Here is a 17,500-nt window from a genome sequence, read left to right on the forward strand (position 1 = left end):
GGTTATTATAGCCAGACAATTTTAATGATAGTGTGAACTGAAAGACATGTTAGCATTAACTTAGCTCTCTGTATGGTTAACCATAACGTTAGTTCCCTTTAGCCAGCGAGCTATAAGGACATTAACGTTAACAATTAGCCGTTGGCTCAAGAGTTTAAAACTTATGTTGTAGCTAGCTAGCTAAATGCCTCTCCTTTAACGTTAGCTAGTAAATCTCTATATTGCTATTTTGGTTCCTAACTGTAAACACACATTACCCTTACACGGAATTAACTATATAGGGTTAACGTTATGAGTATTATTTAGCATCCCGAACGTCATGATTGATTGACGCACTTGACAGTGAAGATGATGGAGAGGAGGAGGCAAATAGGAACGTTAGCGTTATGGCCTGAGCTCTCGGACTTTTTATAAAACCTGATAATAACGCAAAAGAGGACAATGATAAAGTAGAGACTTGCCCCCTCCTATTTGTTAAGCAGCCTAACAGTTACGAGGTATGTTTGTGTTTAGGTGTATTTCTGTATTGTTAATATGTAGTTAAGGTAATGTTAGCTAACGTTAGCCTAGCCTCAAGTGAGTCAGCATAAAATCAAGCTAGCGGTTTTTTACAATAATTAGAAGTATAACGAGACGGTTGTGTTTCTACAATATTAGCGCATATTTGAATGTAAGTGTATTGTGTAACGTGACGCTTAATATGGATAAGCTGTAGCTACATTTTCATAATGTAGATGGTCTGGCAAAGCGAGACTAATGTTGAACTAAACTTAGCAGTAGCAGCTAGCTAGTATTGTCGGCTTTGTACTCAAATTCAGTCTTTTTAACAGTTGATTATCATCCCTAGACTTTGTAACCTGTGGTCTGAAGAAAATGCTGTACTATGGAAATATGTATTACAGTATCTTGGGTGACACATGCTTAAATAGGATGGACAAAGTTGCGTTTTTAGATTTTTTACTGATTATTTTTTGCTGTTTTTGTGTTGATTTGTAGTCTTGAAAGTGACAAATCATTTCAGGGATGCTACAGTCTGTACTGCCTATACTTCACTATGCTGGGCTGCATTAGCTCTGTTGTAGATTACAGTGTTTCCTTTAAGATTTTTTTAGCAGTGGGGGCAGGTCATGACATATGCTACTTTATTTATTGCAACTCATCTTAGTAATATGATCTATAATCAGACTTGATATTGCTGTGGAAAAGTTATATCAACTAGTATGTATACTAAGCAATACAAAATATTGATTTTGTGGAATGGAACCTGGTAATGAAGCTGTTATTTCTTGATATACTTTTAAGGATTCAAGTCCCAGCCCCGAACCGGCTGCCTTCAGAGCAACACAGAGCTTTTGGAACAAGGAGCAACATTTGTAAGTTCATGGTAATTTATCTTGAATAACTTATTTTTTAATTGAGTGAGAAGCTTTTTTAAAAGCTTCACTTTGATTGGACAATTTTGATGTAAGTCAGAGGCATAGTCATGATATTCATATATATGTGTATACTTTCTTTCTCTGTTCATTAATCATTTTTATAGAATATCCGTATGAGATCCTTAAGACAGCTGATGGAAAATGCATGGTTAGTGGTCCTGAGGAACAGAATCACATAAATAATGAAAGACGTGCCATGGTCCGGATACTTGTGTCCCACTAGTTGTGCACTTTGGAGAGAAGTAAGTATTTTTCACACACAGATTATTTTATTATTTTTAAGTTGTGGGCTAGTTCTTCACTAATGTGAACTGCATCTAAACTACTTATCTCATCCCTTTGATCTGGGATCAGTTAGTGCAATCTTGATTTATTTTTTTATTTTATATTATTTTTTGATAATTACTGTAAAAAAAAACTGTCAATATATTGTGTTATGTGGTAGTGTTAAATGTTAATAAAATTCATATTGTTGTCAAGTCCATCTTCAGGTGCAAAGGCTATGCTGGCATCATCAATTGTGGATCAGTTTCCATGCCTGAAGGACTGTCAAGGCACAGACTATGTAAGTTTTTAACCACACAATAATGATCTGACCTAAAGCAAATGTGACAATCCCTGCTAGGGCTGTGATGGTTGGTGAGAAAGCAGTGTATCACGTAATATGGGGGTTAAAAACCTGTTATGAGAGTAGTGTGGCAGGTGCCTTAAATCAGGGACAGTGTGGCCGCAGAAGGAAAGCGAGCGGTGAGAGTAGCATTTATGAGTGCAAGAGGAAAAAGAGATGAAAAGATAATGCAAAGTGAGTTAAAAGTGAACAACAAACCACAAGCTTCTCAAGACAAGGTGGCTTCATGTGTTGATACTGGCGGTAAAGTGAAGGGAGTTACCCTAAAAAACATGGGCTTAAACCTTACAACATAAGTTGCAACACAATACGATCATCTTTAGAAAGAAAACATCAACCAAGTTTGAGCTTTTTGTGCAGAATCAGGCAGGACATGTAAGGCAAGAGCTATTCTATTATTGGCTCAGCTTTATCCTAATTTTTACTTCAGCTCTTACTTTCAGAGTTGCTTCTGGCTTAGTTATTACCTAATGTGTTTGAATTCTTTTTTTTTTTTTAATCATTTTTGTTTACTTCTAAACTTTAGGACGACGCATGGTTCACCCCAGGGAGAGGGCATAAACCCACAACAGGCTTTCTGGAAGAGCATCTCCGTAATGTCTGAAAAAGACTCCACTCTGGCAGACGAGTACATTTAACATCACAAGTGCCACAAGACACCCGAAATCATTTTACCAGGTACAGCAAGATGTCTTGCTCCTCCATTTCAATCCAATTCATGTTGCATTTAGAAGTGGATTTGACTTATCCTCTCTCCTGTTTGCAACATAACAAGTACTTCTTACTTGAACTCTATGGGCCAGTTTCATATACAGAGATTAAACTTTTTACATAACTGTTCATTTAATTGTTCTTGTAGTCTAGGGCTAGGCTTGATTCTTGTATGGGAAACCGGCCCACTCTATTAAAACATTAGATATCTTAATATGTCACAGCTTGGTAGAACTTATCGATTTCTCTGCTCCTCACAGAACCAACTAGAACTCCAGAGCGGGCCATCCAGTTGACGGAGTGACTGAAGAACAACATCTGGCCACAGTCCCAGGTTGGCCAACACATGCTGGAGACTGCCATCCATAGGGCCCAGTGGATCCCAGCAAATGGGACTACATCAATGGTAGACATTAGCACAGAGTTTCCATGCTTAGTGGACACTCCAGGCATGGTGAGCTAGAATCTTACAAAATAAAATGTTGTGTTGTGGTGCTGGGATTGTTGTTCAATGTCAACTTTGTGCTAAATTTTGGGAGTTCATCTAGAATACCGTCTTTCAGATACCAGGACTTGAATCAAACACTGTCAAATTAATGAGAGCTCAGATTGCTAGTTGATAGTTCAATGCATGAAGTTTGAGAAACTGTGACTATTTTGTCCGTTTAATGATGTAATAAATAGAGATGCACCGATTTCAACTTACTAGGCTGTTTCAAATTTCCAATTTTTCATTGAGTTTGATCTGCCGATATTGATTTTAGCCGATTCCAATTTCATATTTTCTAACGACTTTCCAGCACACACAAATATTTATTTTCTATGTTTTTTTTTTTTGAATAGAAAATTTTTTGAACAGATAATGGATCACTATAAAATATAACTATATAAATGACTCCTGGTGACATTCACACACATCTAAAGTGAAATGTTAGAACCATTTCCTCCTTCTCACAATGTAAACAGTAAAGTTACCTGAAAACATAAACGTCCACACAGATGATTTAACGTCACACGCTCATTTTACACATAGTTTAGAAACAAAACTAAACTCTGAGGGAAGCTTACTACGTTTTTAATGTTGGTTTGGAGCGTATACATCCCCACTAACTTGGAAAGTGTTTTAAACGGTAACGTTGATACAGCATGTCGGAGAAATACAGCATCTTTTTTTTTCTTTGTTTTTTTGATGCGGCAGAGGGACCGCAGTGCTAGCTTCTTGTCTCATTTGATAAACAGTAAATTCATCAAAGTCAGTGTGCCCGACACTATTTTCCAATAAACTGTAGCTGTCATGTAATGTTAACTGAAATGTATTGAACTGTTTAATTTTGTCTTAAGTGATATATTTGGCTTGTAGCAATAAAAACAAAATGCTGAGATGTTATGTGCGTGATTATTTCATAATTTCATCAATACATTTCATAATGCAAAACATCTAGTGAAAAAAAAAAAAAATACAGATAACCCAGAAGGTGGGTTGTATTTTTCCAACCCATTTTGAGTAGTATTAACCCAACAACATGGGTCATTTTAACCCATTTTTGGGTAGAAAATATAACCCAACATGCTGGGTCAAAGCCATAACCCAACCCTGCTGGGTTAAAACAACCCAGCGTTGGATCGGTCCATATTGGACCCAGCGCTGGGTTACCAAAATAACCCAAGTTGGGTTATTTTTAACCCAGCAGTTTTAAGAGTGTACTTATTTTCAGGGTTACAGAGAGAGAGAGACAGACAGACAGAGAGGGTAGACAGATGGAGGGACAGACAGGAGACAGACCCGAGGGAGAGAATGAGAAAGAGAGACAGACAGACAGACAGACAGACAGACTGACCTGCAGCAGATTGCGAGCCAGCCGAGTCTTGCCGGTGTAAACCAGCAGCAGGTGCTCCTCCAGAGACAACAGGAAGTCGTGCGGAGGACTGAGACGTTCCACTTCCACCTGCAGCGGCAGAGACGGTCTGGAGCGAGCCACCTTGACTCCGCCCACCAGCCCCCCCACCTGGTCCTGCCAGCCCCCACCTGCAGGAGTAAGTGAGTGAGTAAGTGAGTGAGTGGGAGTGTGGTAAGTGGGTGAGTAGAGTGGTGAGTGGGGTGAGTGGAGTAAGTGGTGGAGTAGAGTGGTGGAGTGGGGAGGTGGGTGAGTAGGTGGTGGTGGTAAATGGGGTGGAGTGAAGTGAGGTGGTGAGGTGAGTAGAGTAAGTAAGTAGTACGGTGAGTGAAGTAGTAGGTGAGTGGGAGGTGGTGAGTGAAGTGGTGGTCAGTGGGTGTGTGGGTGGTGGTGGGGTGGTCAAGTAGGTGGAGTGAAGTGAAGTAAATTGAGTAGGTGGTGAGTAAGTAGGTGGTGAGTAAAGTGTGTAAGTGGTGAGTAAGTGGTGGTAAGTGGTGAGTAAGTGGTGGGTAAGTAAGTGATTAGTGGTGAGTGGGTGGTGGTAAGTAAGTGAGGTGAGTGGTGGTGAGTAAGTAAATTGAGTGAAGTAAGTGAGTGATGGTGAGGTGAGTAAGTGAGTGATTAAGTAAGTGATTAAGAGTAAGTGGTGAGAGTAAGTGGTGAGGTAGAGTAAGAGTGATTGAGTAGAGTGGTGAGTGGTAAATTGGGTGGTGGTGGTGGGGTAGTAGGTGAGTAGGTGGTGAGTAGGTGAGTAGAGTGGTGCAGTGGTAGGTGAGTAAGTGGTGGTGGTGAGTAAGTGAGTAAGTAAGTGGGTGAGTAAGTGGTGAGTAAGAGGTGGTGAGTAAGTAAGTAGAGGTGGTGGTGGTGGTGGTGAGGTGGGTGAGTGAGAGTGAGTGAAGTAGAGTGAGTAGGTGGTGAAGTAGAGTAGGTGAGGTAAGTAGGTGAGTGGTAAGGTAAGTAAGTGAATTGAGGTAAATTGGTAAGTAGGTGGTGTGGGTAAGTAGGTGGTGGGTGATGAGGTGAGGTGGGGTGAACGCAAATTGAGTAAGTGGGTAATTAAGTAGAGGTGGTGGTGGGGTGGTGGAGTAAGTAGGTAATTAAGTAAGTGTTGGTGAGTACATGGTGGTAGAGTGGGTAAGTGAAGTGGGTGAGTAAGTGGTGTGAGGTAAGTAAGTAAATTAATTAGAGTAAATTGAGTAGAGGTGAATTAAGTAAATTGGTGAGTAGGTGGGTGGTGAGTGGTAAATAAGTAGAGGTAATTGAGTAAATTGGTGGGTAGAAGTAGAGTGAGTAGAGTAAGTGAAGTGAGTAAATTGGTGGTAAGTGGGTAAGTAAATTGTGAGTAGGTGGTGATGGTGGTGAGTAGGTGGTGAGTAAGTGGTGAGTAAGTGGTGGAGTAGAGTGGGTGAGTAAGTAGAGTGAGTGGTGAGTAGAAGTGGTGAGTAAGTAGGTGGTGAGTAAATTGGTAAGTGAGTGAGTAAGTGTGTAGAGTGGGTGAGTAAGTGATGAGCAAGTGAAATTAAGTAAGTAAGTGAGTAAGTGGGTGAGTAAGTAAGTGGTGAGTAAGTGTGTGATGAGTGAGTAAGTGGTGAGTAAGTAGAGTGGTGAGTAAGTGGTGTGAGTAAGTAGAGTGATTAAGTGGTGGGTAAGTGAGTGGAAGTAAGTAAGTGGTGAGTAGAGTGGTGGTAAGTAAGTGAGTAAGTAAGTGAGTAAGTAAGTGAGTGAGTAAGTGAGTGATTAAGTAAGTGATTAAGTAAGTGAATGAGTAAGTGAGTGAGTAAGTAAGTGATTGAGTAAGTGAGTGAGTAAGTAAGTGGTGGTGGTGAGTAAGTAGAGTGAGTGAGTGGTGAGTAAGTGGTGAGTGAGGTGTGTAAGTAAGGGTGGTGAGTAAGTGGTGAGTAAGTGGTGAGTGGTGAGTAGAGTGGTGGTGGTGGTGGTGAGTGAAGTAAGTGGTGTAATTAAGTAAGTGAGTAAGTGGGTAAGTGGTGAGTGAAGTAGGTAAGTGAGTGAGTAGGTAAGTAGAGGTGAGTAAGTGGTGGTGAAGTAAGTGAGTGAGTAAGTGTGTGAGTGAGTGAGTAAGTGAGTAAGTAAGTGAGTAAGTAAGTAAGTGAGTAAGTGAGTGAGTAAGTAAGTGAGTGAGTAAGTGTGTAAGTGAGTGAGTAAGTGAGTGAGTAAGTAAGTGAGTGAGTAAGTGAGTGAGTAAGTAAGTGATTAAGTGAGTGAGTAAGTGAGTGAGTAAGTAAGTGAGTGAGTAAGTGAGTGAGTAAGTAAGTGAGTAAGTAAGTGAGTAAGTAAGTGAGTGAGTAAGTGAGTGATTAAGTAAGTGATTAAGTAAGTGAGTGAGTAAGTGAGTGAGTAAGTAAGTGATTGAGTAAGTGAGTGAGTAAGTAAGTGAGTGAGTAAGTGAGTGAGTAAGTAAGTGAGTAAGTGGTGGAGTAGAGTGAGTGAAGTGGTGAGTAAGTAGAGTGGTGAGTAAGTGAGTAGAGGTGGGTGAGTAGAGTGAGTGAAGTAAGGTGGTGGTGGGGTGAGTGAGGTGAGTGAGTAAGTGAAGTGAGGTGAGGTGGTGGTGGTGAGTGGGGTGAGTGAGTAAGTGGTGTGGGGTGGTAAGTGAAGTGAAGTGAAGTAGAGGTGAGTGAAGTAGGTGAGTGAAGTGAAGTAAGTAATTGGTGAGTAAGTGATCAAGTAGAGTGGGTGAGTAGAGTGGTGGGTAGAGTAAGGTGGTGGGTAAGTAGGTGGGTGAGTGGTGGTGGGGTGGTGAAGTAAGTGGGTAAGTAGGTGGTGGGTAGAGTGGGTGGTAAGTAGAGGTGGTGAGTAAGTAGGTGAGTGGTGGTGAGTAAGTGAGTAGAAGTGGTGGGTGGTGGTGGGTGAGTGAAATGCAAGTAAGTGAGCAGGTAAGTAAGTAAGTGAGAGTAGAGTGGTAAGTAAGTGGTGGTAAGTGGTGGTGGGTAAGTAGAGGTGAGTAAGTGGTGGTGGGGTGGTGAGTGAGTGAGTGAGTAAGTAAGTAAGTGAGTAAGTTGAGTGAGTAAGTGAGTGAGTAAGTGAGTGAGTAAGTAAGTGAGTAAGTGAGTGAGTAAGTGAGTGAGTGAGTGAGTGAGTAAGTGAGTGAGTAAGTGAGTGAGTAAGTGAGTGAGTAAGTAAGTGAGTGAGTGAGTAAGTGAGTGAGTAAGTAAGTGAGTGAGTAAGTGAGTAAGTAAGGAGTGAGTAAGTGAGTGAGTAAGGAGTGAGTGAGTAAGTGAGTAAGTAAGTGAGTGAGTAAGTGAGTGAGTAAGTAAGTGAGTGAGTAAGTGTGTAAGTAAGTGAGTGAGTAAGTGAGTGAGTAAGTGAGTGAGTAAGTGAGTTTATTTATAGAGCACATTTCACAGATAAAAATCACAAAGCGCTTTACAAGATACAAACACATCTACCTGACCATACATATACAAACAAGACAATGTGACAATGGGGTAGACAGGACAGGAAGACAGGGTATTAAGAAAATACAGCATGACATGAGGAGAGGGGAGGAGAAAAAGGCAACTCCCAGACTATTCCCCTGATAGGAGTACAGTGTGGGAACAGGAAAAAAAACACCTCAGCAACATAAGCACACAACGGAGTTGGTCTCCTCCGCAAAGGGGAACGGGACCGATAGGTTTGGTATCTGTGCATGCAGGTGTTTGAATGTATCTCATCTATTCTAAGGAGCTTCTAGGGACAAGTCAGTTTTAAGATGACATTATCTCACAGAAAAACCTAGCTTACAATGTGTGAATCTATTATGAGTTTGGGGTACAACTGTCACACAGAGGAATTGGAGCCTTGAATGTGGGAATCTAATAGGGGTGGGGGGAAAAAATCGATACAGCGTAGTATCGCGATATTTTTTCGTGGCAATACTGTATCAATACACAGACGCCAAGTATCGATCTTTTATTCTTTATGTGCTGGTCAGTTTGTCTTGCTTGACAATCACATTTTGCAGCAATAAAATTGAAGTGAGATGAACAGACAGAGAAATGTATATTTTTAGATAAAACAGACGTTGACAAAATTTTCCTTTCGGGACATCATTTGAAATTGGGGAAAAATTTGAAGTTGGAAAAAAGGTAATACATTGCAGTATATCGCAGAATATTGCAATATGTTTAAAATTGCAATACTATCGTATCGTGACATAAGTATCGTGATGATATCGTATCGTGAGGCCTCTGGTGATTCCCACCCCTAGAATCTATTAGGAGCATCTGCCATAAAAGGTGCAGGTTAAGAGTAAACTGGTGCGCTGAAATAGATATTTTGGGCTGTGTGAGCACAAAAAGAGTTTAAAAAGGATCCATTTTGCTGTGCATGTTGGTCACCTTTGGGCAGACATGTCTGTTGTCATGAGAGTTTGTTCACTGCTTGAATAAAGCTGCATTTGATTTGAATTCATCTGATATGGTCGTCCTCTTTGAAGTCTCCCCAACATCATTTCTGAGTCATCACCTGATAACAGGGACAGCAGAGAGAAGGGAACACAGACCTGTGGTGAGGATCTGCTCCAGGTACAGGACGCCATGGATCAGGGAGTCCGTGTCGTAGGTTCGACCCGTACACCTGTAGACTGCAGCCAACAGCGCCCCTGCCAGGATGCTGCTGGTACCTGCAGGACAACAATGAATCAACCACTAGCAATGTGCTGTATTGAGCCAATAGAGTATCTTAAACTTTTTATTTGCTTCAGAGATACCTGCCTTTCTGTTTAACTCTAAAATGAAAGTGAATTGAACAAGGGAGATTATTATTTTGACCACCAACCAGACTCCATGTAAATAATCAGGACTTTTAGCGTGTATAGAGCCGGCATATTTCCACCAGACTCCATGTAAATAATCAGGACTTTTAGCGTGTATAGAGCCGGCATATTTCCACCAGACTCCATGTAAATAATCAGGACTTTTAGCGTGTATAGAGCCAGCATATCTCCACCAGACTTCATGTAAATAATCAGGACTTTTAGCGTGTATAGAGCCAGCATATCTCCACCAGACTCCATGTAAATAATCAGGACTTTTAGCGTGTATAGAGCCAGCATATCTCCACATGTAAATGGGTGAATTAAGGGTTTATTTCAACCAAACCAGAGTGGTGATTGTTGGAACAGTGGAAAGATGAACCAAGACGGATTTTGATAGTTTTATTTAGTTTCTGTCTACTTTGAGTCTGGTGGAGATATGCTGTCTCTATACACGCTAAAAGTCCTGATTATTTACATGGAGTCTGGTGGAGATATGCTGGCTCTATACACGCTAAAAGTCCTGATTATTTACATGGAGTCTGGTGGAGATATGCTGGCTCTATACACGCTAAAAGTCCTGATTATTTACATGGAGTCTGGTGGAGATATGCTGGCTCTATACACGCTAAAAGTCCTGATTATTTACATGGAGTCTGGTGGAGATATGCTGGCTCTATACACGCTAAAAGTCCTGATTATTTACATGGAGTCTGGTGGAGTTTGGTGACGTTGATTTCGGGGCTGTTTCATGTTAAACTAAAAGGATCTTACTCTTTAACTAAAAGGTCTATCTCTGTAGGGATCCATCCCATAATGTTGTCAGACACTTAGAATAATAAATGGAGTCTGTCAGCAGCAACAACAGAACTTTTAGTGAACTCTACCTGAAGGTGCACAGTTGCCCAGTAATTGTAGCTTGTTTCATTGCTGCGGTCTCGCTTAATTAAGTAATATTTATTAAATAAAAATACCATAAGTTGTCAAAAAAAGAAGATATTTTAGTTGTATGCCAGATCTAGTTGTTGTGGTGCAGGTTGGGTTCTCACCGAGTCCAGACCCGGTGGGCAGCACCGACCAGCTGTGGAGCTCCACACCTCCCCCCCACCGCTGCATCAGCTGATCACCCAGAGCATGCTGGGAGGAGAGAGACACCAGACCACTGCACACACACACCGCCTTCAGCAGGGCTCCTGTAACACACACACACACACAGAGTCACATAGAGAGAGAGACACACACACACACACACACACACACACACACACACACACACACACACACACTCTGCTCACTCACACACACACACTCACACACACACAGAGTCACATAGCGAGACACACACACACACACACACAGAGTCACACAGTCACACAGAGAGACACACACACATAGAGTCACACAGAGACACACACACACACACACACAGAGAGTCACACAGAGAGACACACACACACACACACACACACACACACACACACACACACACACACACACACACACACACACACACACACAGAGTCACACAGAGACACAGAGACACACACACACACACACACACACACACACACACACACACACACACACACAGGCCTTGCGCATGCATGCATGCACACACACACACACACACACACACACACACACACACACACACACAGACACAGAGACACACACACAGACACAAAGAGACAGACACACACACACACACACACACACACACACAGACACACACAGTCACACAGAGACACACACACACACACACACACACAGACGCACACAGACGCACACACACACACACACACACACACACACAGAGACACACACACACACAAACAGAAAGACACACACACACATACACACACACAGAGAGACAGACACATACAGAGACACACAGACACAGATAAATACACCAGACAGCTTTGACTAACCCTAACCCCTGTAGATGTACCTGTACCCCCGTAGATGTACCTGTACCCCCGTAGATGTACCTGTACCCCCGTAGATGTACCTGTACCCCTGTAGATATACCTGTACCCCTGTAGATGTACCTGTACCCCCGTAGATGTACCTGTACCCCCGTAGATGTACCTGTACCCCTGTAGATATACCTGTACCCCTGTAGATGTACCTGTACCCCCGTAGATGTACCTGTACCCCCGTAGATGTACCTGTACCCCTGTAGATGTACCTGTACCCCTGTAGATGTACCTGTACCCCCGTAGATGTACCTGTACCCCTGTAGATATACCTGTACCCCCGTAGCTGTACCTGTACCCCTGTGGATGTACCTGTACCCCTGTGGATGTACCTGTAACCCTGTGGATGTACCTGTACCTCTGTGGATGTACCTGTAACCCTGTAGAGGTCTCTGTACCTCTGTAGATGTACCTGTACCCTCGTAGATGTACCTGTACCCCTGTAGATGTACCTGTACCCCTGTAGATGTACCTGTACCCCCGTAGATGTACCTGTACCCCTGTAGATATACCTGTACCCCCGTAGCTGTACCTGTACCCCTGTGGATGTACCTGTACCCCTGTGGATGTACCTGTAACCCTGTGGATGTACCTGTACCTCTGTGGATGTACCTGTAACCCTGTAGATGTACCTGTAACCCTGTGGATGTACCTGTAACCCTGTGGATGTACCTGTACCCCTGTGGATGTACCTGTACCCCTGTGGATGTACCTGTACCCCTGTGGATGTACCTGTACCTCTGTAGATGTACCTGTACCCCTGTAGATTTACCTGTAACCCTGTAGAGGTCTCTGTACCTCTGTAGATGTACCTGTACCCCTGTGGATGTACCTGTAACCCTGTAGATGTACCTGTAACCCTGTAGAGGTCTCTGTACCTCTGTAGATGTACCTGTAACCCTGTAGATGTACCTGTACCCCTGTGGATGTACCTGTAACCCTGTAGATGTACCTGTACCCCCGTAGATGTACCTGTACCCCTGTGGATGTACCTGTAACCCTGTAGATGTACCTGTAACCCTGTAGAGGTCTCTGTACCTCTGTAGATGTACCTGTACCCCTGTAGATGTACCTGTACCCCTGTAGATGTACCTGTAAACCTGTAGAGGTCTCTGTACCCCCGTAGATGTACCTGTACCCCCGTAGATGTACCTGTACCCCTGTGGATGTACCTGTAACCCTGTAGAGGTCTCTGTACCTCTGTAGATGTACCTGTACCCCTGTAGATGTACCTGTACCCCTGTGGATGTACCTGTAACCCTGTAGATGTACCTGTAACCCTGTAGAGGTCTCTGTACCTCTGTAGATGTACCTGTAACCCTGTAGATGTACCTGTACCCCTGTGGATGTACCTGTAACCCTGTAGATGTACCTGTACCCCCGTAGATGTACCTGTACCCCTGTGGATGTACCTGTAACCCTGTAGATGTACCTGTAACCCTGTAGATGTACCTGTAACCCTGTAGAGGTCTCTGTACCTCTGTAGATGTACCTGTACCCCTGTAGATGTACCTGTACCCCTGTAGATGTACCTGTAAACCTGTAGAGGTCTCTGTACCCCCGTAGATGTACCTGTACCCCCGTAGATGTACCTGTACCCCCGTAGATGTCTCTGTACGCCCGTAGATGTCTCTGTACGCCCGTAGATGTCTCTGTACGGCCGTAGATGTACCTGTACCCCTGTAGATGTACCTGTAACCCCGTAGAGGTCTCTGTACCCCCGTAGATGTACCTGTACCCCCGTAGATGTACCTGTACCCCCGTAGATGTACCTGTACCCCCGTAGATGTCTCTGTACGCCCGTAGATGTCTCTGTACGCCTGTAGATGTACCTGTACCCCTGTAGATGTACCTGTACCCCTGTAGATGTACCTGTACCCCTGTAGATGTACCTGTACCCCTGTAGATGTACCTGTACCTCTGTAGAGGTCTCTGTACCTCTGTAGATGTACCTGTACCCCTGTAGATGTACCTGTACCCCTGTGGATGTACCTGTAACCCTGTAGATGTACCTGTAACCCTGTAGAGGTCTCTGTACCTCTGTAGATGTACCTGTAACCCTGTAGATGTACCTGTACCCCTGTGGATGTACCTGTAACCCTGTAGATGTACCTGTACCCCCGTAGATGTACCTGTACCCCTGTGGATGTACCTGTAACCCTGTAGATGTACCTGTAACCCTGTAGAGGTCTCTGTACCTCTGTAGATGTACCTGTACCCCTGTAGATTTACCTGTACCCCTGTAGATGTACCTGTACCCCTGTAGATGTACCTGTACCCCTGTAGATTTACCTGTACCCCTGTAGATGTACCTGTACCCCTGTAGATGTACCTGTACCCCTGTAGATGTACCTGGTGCGTGTGGCTGACAGCAGTCCTTCAGGTCGTCCAGGCTGTCGCACACCGTCTCCGTGGAAACCCCGCTGTCCCGCCCGCCAGCGTGGCTGACCAATAGGAGGCGGGGCTCTCTGATGCGTCGGGCTCGCGCTCCAATCGGACGCTTCCCATCGACCCTCACCGCCACGTTGGTCACGGAGCCGCCATGCTCGAAGGCGATCGGTGGCGTGTCGCTCCAGCCGCCTGGAACACAAAGACGCTGTGCTAAGCTAGGCTAGATGGAGCCGGTTACCTCCAGGATCTGTGCTAAGCTAGGCTAGATGGAGCCGGTTACCTCCAGGATCTGTGCTAAGCTAGGTTAGATGGAGCCGGTTACCTCCAGGATCTGTGCTAAGCTAGGCTAGATGGAGCCGGTTACCTCCAGGATCTGTGCTAATCTAGGCTAGATGGAGCCGGTTACCTCCAGGATCTGTGCTAAGCTAGGCTAGATGGAGCCGGTTACCTCCAGGATCTGTGCTAATCTAGGCTAGATGGAGCCGGTTACCTCCAGGATCTGTGCTAGGTCAGATGGAGCCGGTTACCTCCAGGATCTGTGCTAAGCTAGGCTAGATGGAGCCAGTTACCTCCAGGATCTGTGCTAAGCTAGGCTAGATGGAGCCGGTTACCTCAAGGATCTGTGCTAAGATAAGCTAGGCTAGATGGAGCCGGTTACCTCAAGGATCTGTGCTAATATAGGTTAGATGGAGCCGGTTACCTCCAGGATCTGTGCTAAGCTAGGCTAGATGGAGCCGGTTACCTCCAGGATCTGTGCTAAGCTAGGCTAGATGGAGCCTGTTACCTCCAGGATCTGTGCTTAGCTAGGCTAGATGGAACCAGTTACCTCCAGGATCTGTGCTAAGCTAGACTAGATGGAGCCGGTTACCTCCAGGATCTGTGCTAAGCTAGGCTAGATGGAGCCGGTTACCTCCAGGATCTGTGCTAAGCTAGGCTAGATGGAGCCGGTTACCTCCAGGATCTGTGCTAAGCTAGGCTAGATGGAGCCGGTTACCTCCAGGATCTGTGCTAAGCTAGGCTAGATGGAGCCGGTTACCTCCAGGATCTGAGCTAAGCTAGGCTAGATGGAGACGGTTACCTCCAGGATCTGTGCTAAGCTAGGCTAGATGGAGCCGGTTACCTCCAGGATCTGTGCTAAGCTAGGCTAGATGGAGCCGGTTACCTCCAGGATCTGTGCTAAGCTAGGCTAGATGGAGCCGGTTACCTCCAGGATCTGTGCTAAGCTAGGCTAGATGGAGCCGGTTACCTCCAGGATCTGTGCTAAGCTAGGCTAGATGGAGTTGGTTACCTCCAGGATCTGTGCTAAGCTAGGCTAGATGGAGCCGGTTACCTCTAGGATCTGTGCTAAGCTAGGCTAGATGGAGCCGGTTACCTCCAGGATCTGTGCTAAGCTAGGCTAGATGGAGCCGGTTACCTCCAGGATCTGTGCTAAGCTAGGCTAGATGGAGCCGGTTACCTCCAGGATCTGTGCTAAGCTAGGCTAGATGGAGCCGGTTACCTCCAGGATCTGTGCTAAGCTAGGCTAGATGGAGCCGGTTACCTCCAGGATCTGTGCTAAGCTAGGCTAGATGGAGCCGGTTACCTCCAGGATCTGTGCTAAGCTAGGCTAGATGGAGCCTGTTACCTCCAGGATCTGTGCTTAGCTAGGCTAGATGGAACCAGTTACCTCCAGGATCTGTGCTAAGCTAGACTAGATGGAGCCGGTTACCTCCAGGATCTGTGCTAAGCTAGGCTAGATGGAGCCTGTTACCTCCAGGATCTGTGCTTAGCTAGGCTAGATGGAACCAGTTACCTCCAGGATCTGTGCTAAGCTAGACTAGATGGAGCCGGTTACCTCCAGGATCTGTGCTAAGCTAGGCTAGATGGAGCCAGTTACCTCCAGGATCTGTGCTAAGCTAGGCTAGATGGAGCCAGTTACCTCCAGGACTTCTCTATCTCTGGGGGATACGCTGAATAAGACAAAGTCCCAGTAAGTTGTCGTGGTCCTTTAAGTAAAGATCTGAATACTGCTAAACAGCTGTTCACAAATTAATGGCTGATGTCACCGATGCTACGTCCATTATTCATACAGTCTGTGATTCATGAACACACAAAATTGAAATATAAAAAATAATCTTCTGGTATTCTGTTCTGTGGACTCACCTGCCAGGTCCAGTCTGGCCGGACACTCCACTTCCTGCCACTCCTCAAGGGGCGGGACCTCCCCCTGGCCAATGGAGATGAACCTCTGCGATGACATCACGGCTTGTCGTAGGAGCACCTGTCCGGCGCCCTCGTAGTGCCGAGCCGCCCGAACCAGCAGGTCCGGCCTGCAAGGAGAAGGGGGGGGGGGGGGTCCAATATAACTAGGGATGCACCGAACCCAGAGTTCGGTTCGGAATTCGGCCGAACTTTGGGCTTTTTGACGGAGTTTGGGTACTGCCGAACGTTACCAAAGAGAAGTATCGAGAGGCGAAACTCAATAACACGTTCCATTGCAAACAAACGCACCCATGACAGAGCTGCAGCTCCGCCATCTTGGACTGAACCATCTGGTTACTTCACATAGATATATTCATGTATAGATCTATGGTTACTTCACTACTCTTTGTAGAGTTACGTGGTCGACGTAATGACGTAGACGGAGCTAGACGAAATGCAGTAGCAACCTAGCAACGGCAGCAGGCTGTGAGAACGTGGACATGGATCTGGGGAGCAGAAAAAGTTGTTGTTGGGCAGTACTTTCATAACCTGACTCCTCCAGATGGATCGCTTCGCATTTGCTCGGCATATCCATCTGGGAACTTTCCGTTGGAGAACTTTTGGGAAGGGGCGGAAATACTGGTTATTTGATTGGATGAACCATCTGTTTATCACCTATGTTGGTGATAGACGGGCCAAATCAACCAATCAGATCAACGAAGCGTATGAAAATACAACCACAAGCCAGGCTACCCCTGCTGCTGCTGCTGCAGGCAAAGCATAGCTCGTTAGCCCAACAAGCTAGCAACATGTCGGTAAAGGAGATTTGCCGTTTGTGTAACGAGAATTTAGGAATAAAAGAATAAAAGGCCCCATTTCAGGTTCCTGGTCCATATTCAAAAAGAAGGATCCAAGAGGAAAAAGCATTAGCGAGCAGCTAACAGAACTGGAGCTACCGCTGTCTGAAAATCCTGGTTAGCTGATTGGATAAACCATCTGTCTATCATCACCTAAAACCACCTCAAAACCAACGCTGATTGGTCGGTTGTTTGGCTAACGGCTCCAAATTTTCTCTATCTCAAGATGCCGGACTGATCTGGGAGGAGAAAACTGGAGCTCGGCCAGATCAGGACGGTCTCACGAGGCTAGTACTTCCAGTCAAAAGAAGGCCATTCAAGTCCAGCTCCATGTTCAATCTGTTCAATGCTGATTGGTCTGGTGGTGGCGAGGACCCTAAACTATACACAACATGGCCGCTGTTACAACATCTGGTCTGAAACATCTGGAAGAATACGAGTTGTTCACGAAGGAATCTCCAGACAGCAGCCAGAATGCAGCAACTTCAGGTTCAGCAAAGGAAGAAAACTGGTGTTAACCAGACCGAGGCTCTCCCTGGTGTTAACCAGACCGAGGCTCTCCCTGGTGTTAACCAGACCGAGGCTCTCCCTGGTGTTAACCAGACCGAGGCTCTCCCTGGTGTTAACCAGACCGAGGCTCTCCCTGGTGTTAACCAGACCGAGGCTCTCCCT

The 17,500-nt window shown here is 45.1% G+C and overlaps 1 protein-coding gene and 1 long non-coding RNA gene across 3 annotated transcripts in view; one reads left to right on the forward strand and one right to left on the reverse strand.

The window, feature by feature from the left end:
• Positions 1 to 1,353: 1,353 nt before the first annotated feature.
• On the forward strand, positions 1,354 to 2,721 carry LOC114560619 (uncharacterized). 2 transcript variants are annotated; one of them, XR_003693208.1, is made up of 4 exons: positions 1,354 to 1,373; positions 1,541 to 1,678; positions 1,917 to 2,001; positions 2,591 to 2,721. It is a non-coding gene; the product is annotated as an uncharacterized LOC114560619 (long non-coding RNA). The 2 variants fall into 2 exon arrangements; XR_003693209.1 differs by lacking the exon at positions 1,917 to 2,001.
• Positions 2,722 to 3,726: 1,005 nt separating this feature from the next.
• fcsk (fucose kinase) overlaps positions 3,727 to 17,500 on the reverse strand; it is a 49,553-nt gene continuing 35,779 nt past the window's right edge. Inside the window, 6 exon segments of the mRNA XM_028585280.1 lie at positions 3,727 to 3,750; positions 4,614 to 4,801; positions 9,172 to 9,291; positions 10,473 to 10,616; positions 13,752 to 13,979; positions 15,933 to 16,099. Coding sequence (XP_028441081.1) covers positions 3,727 to 3,750; positions 4,614 to 4,801; positions 9,172 to 9,291; positions 10,473 to 10,616; positions 13,752 to 13,979; positions 15,933 to 16,099 — 871 coding nt within the window.

The sequence above is a fragment of the Perca flavescens genome, chromosome 8 (genome assembly GCF_004354835.1).
Source record: "Perca flavescens isolate YP-PL-M2 chromosome 8, PFLA_1.0, whole genome shotgun sequence".
In the NCBI taxonomy this organism is placed as follows: domain Eukaryota; kingdom Metazoa; phylum Chordata; class Actinopteri; order Perciformes; family Percidae; genus Perca; species Perca flavescens.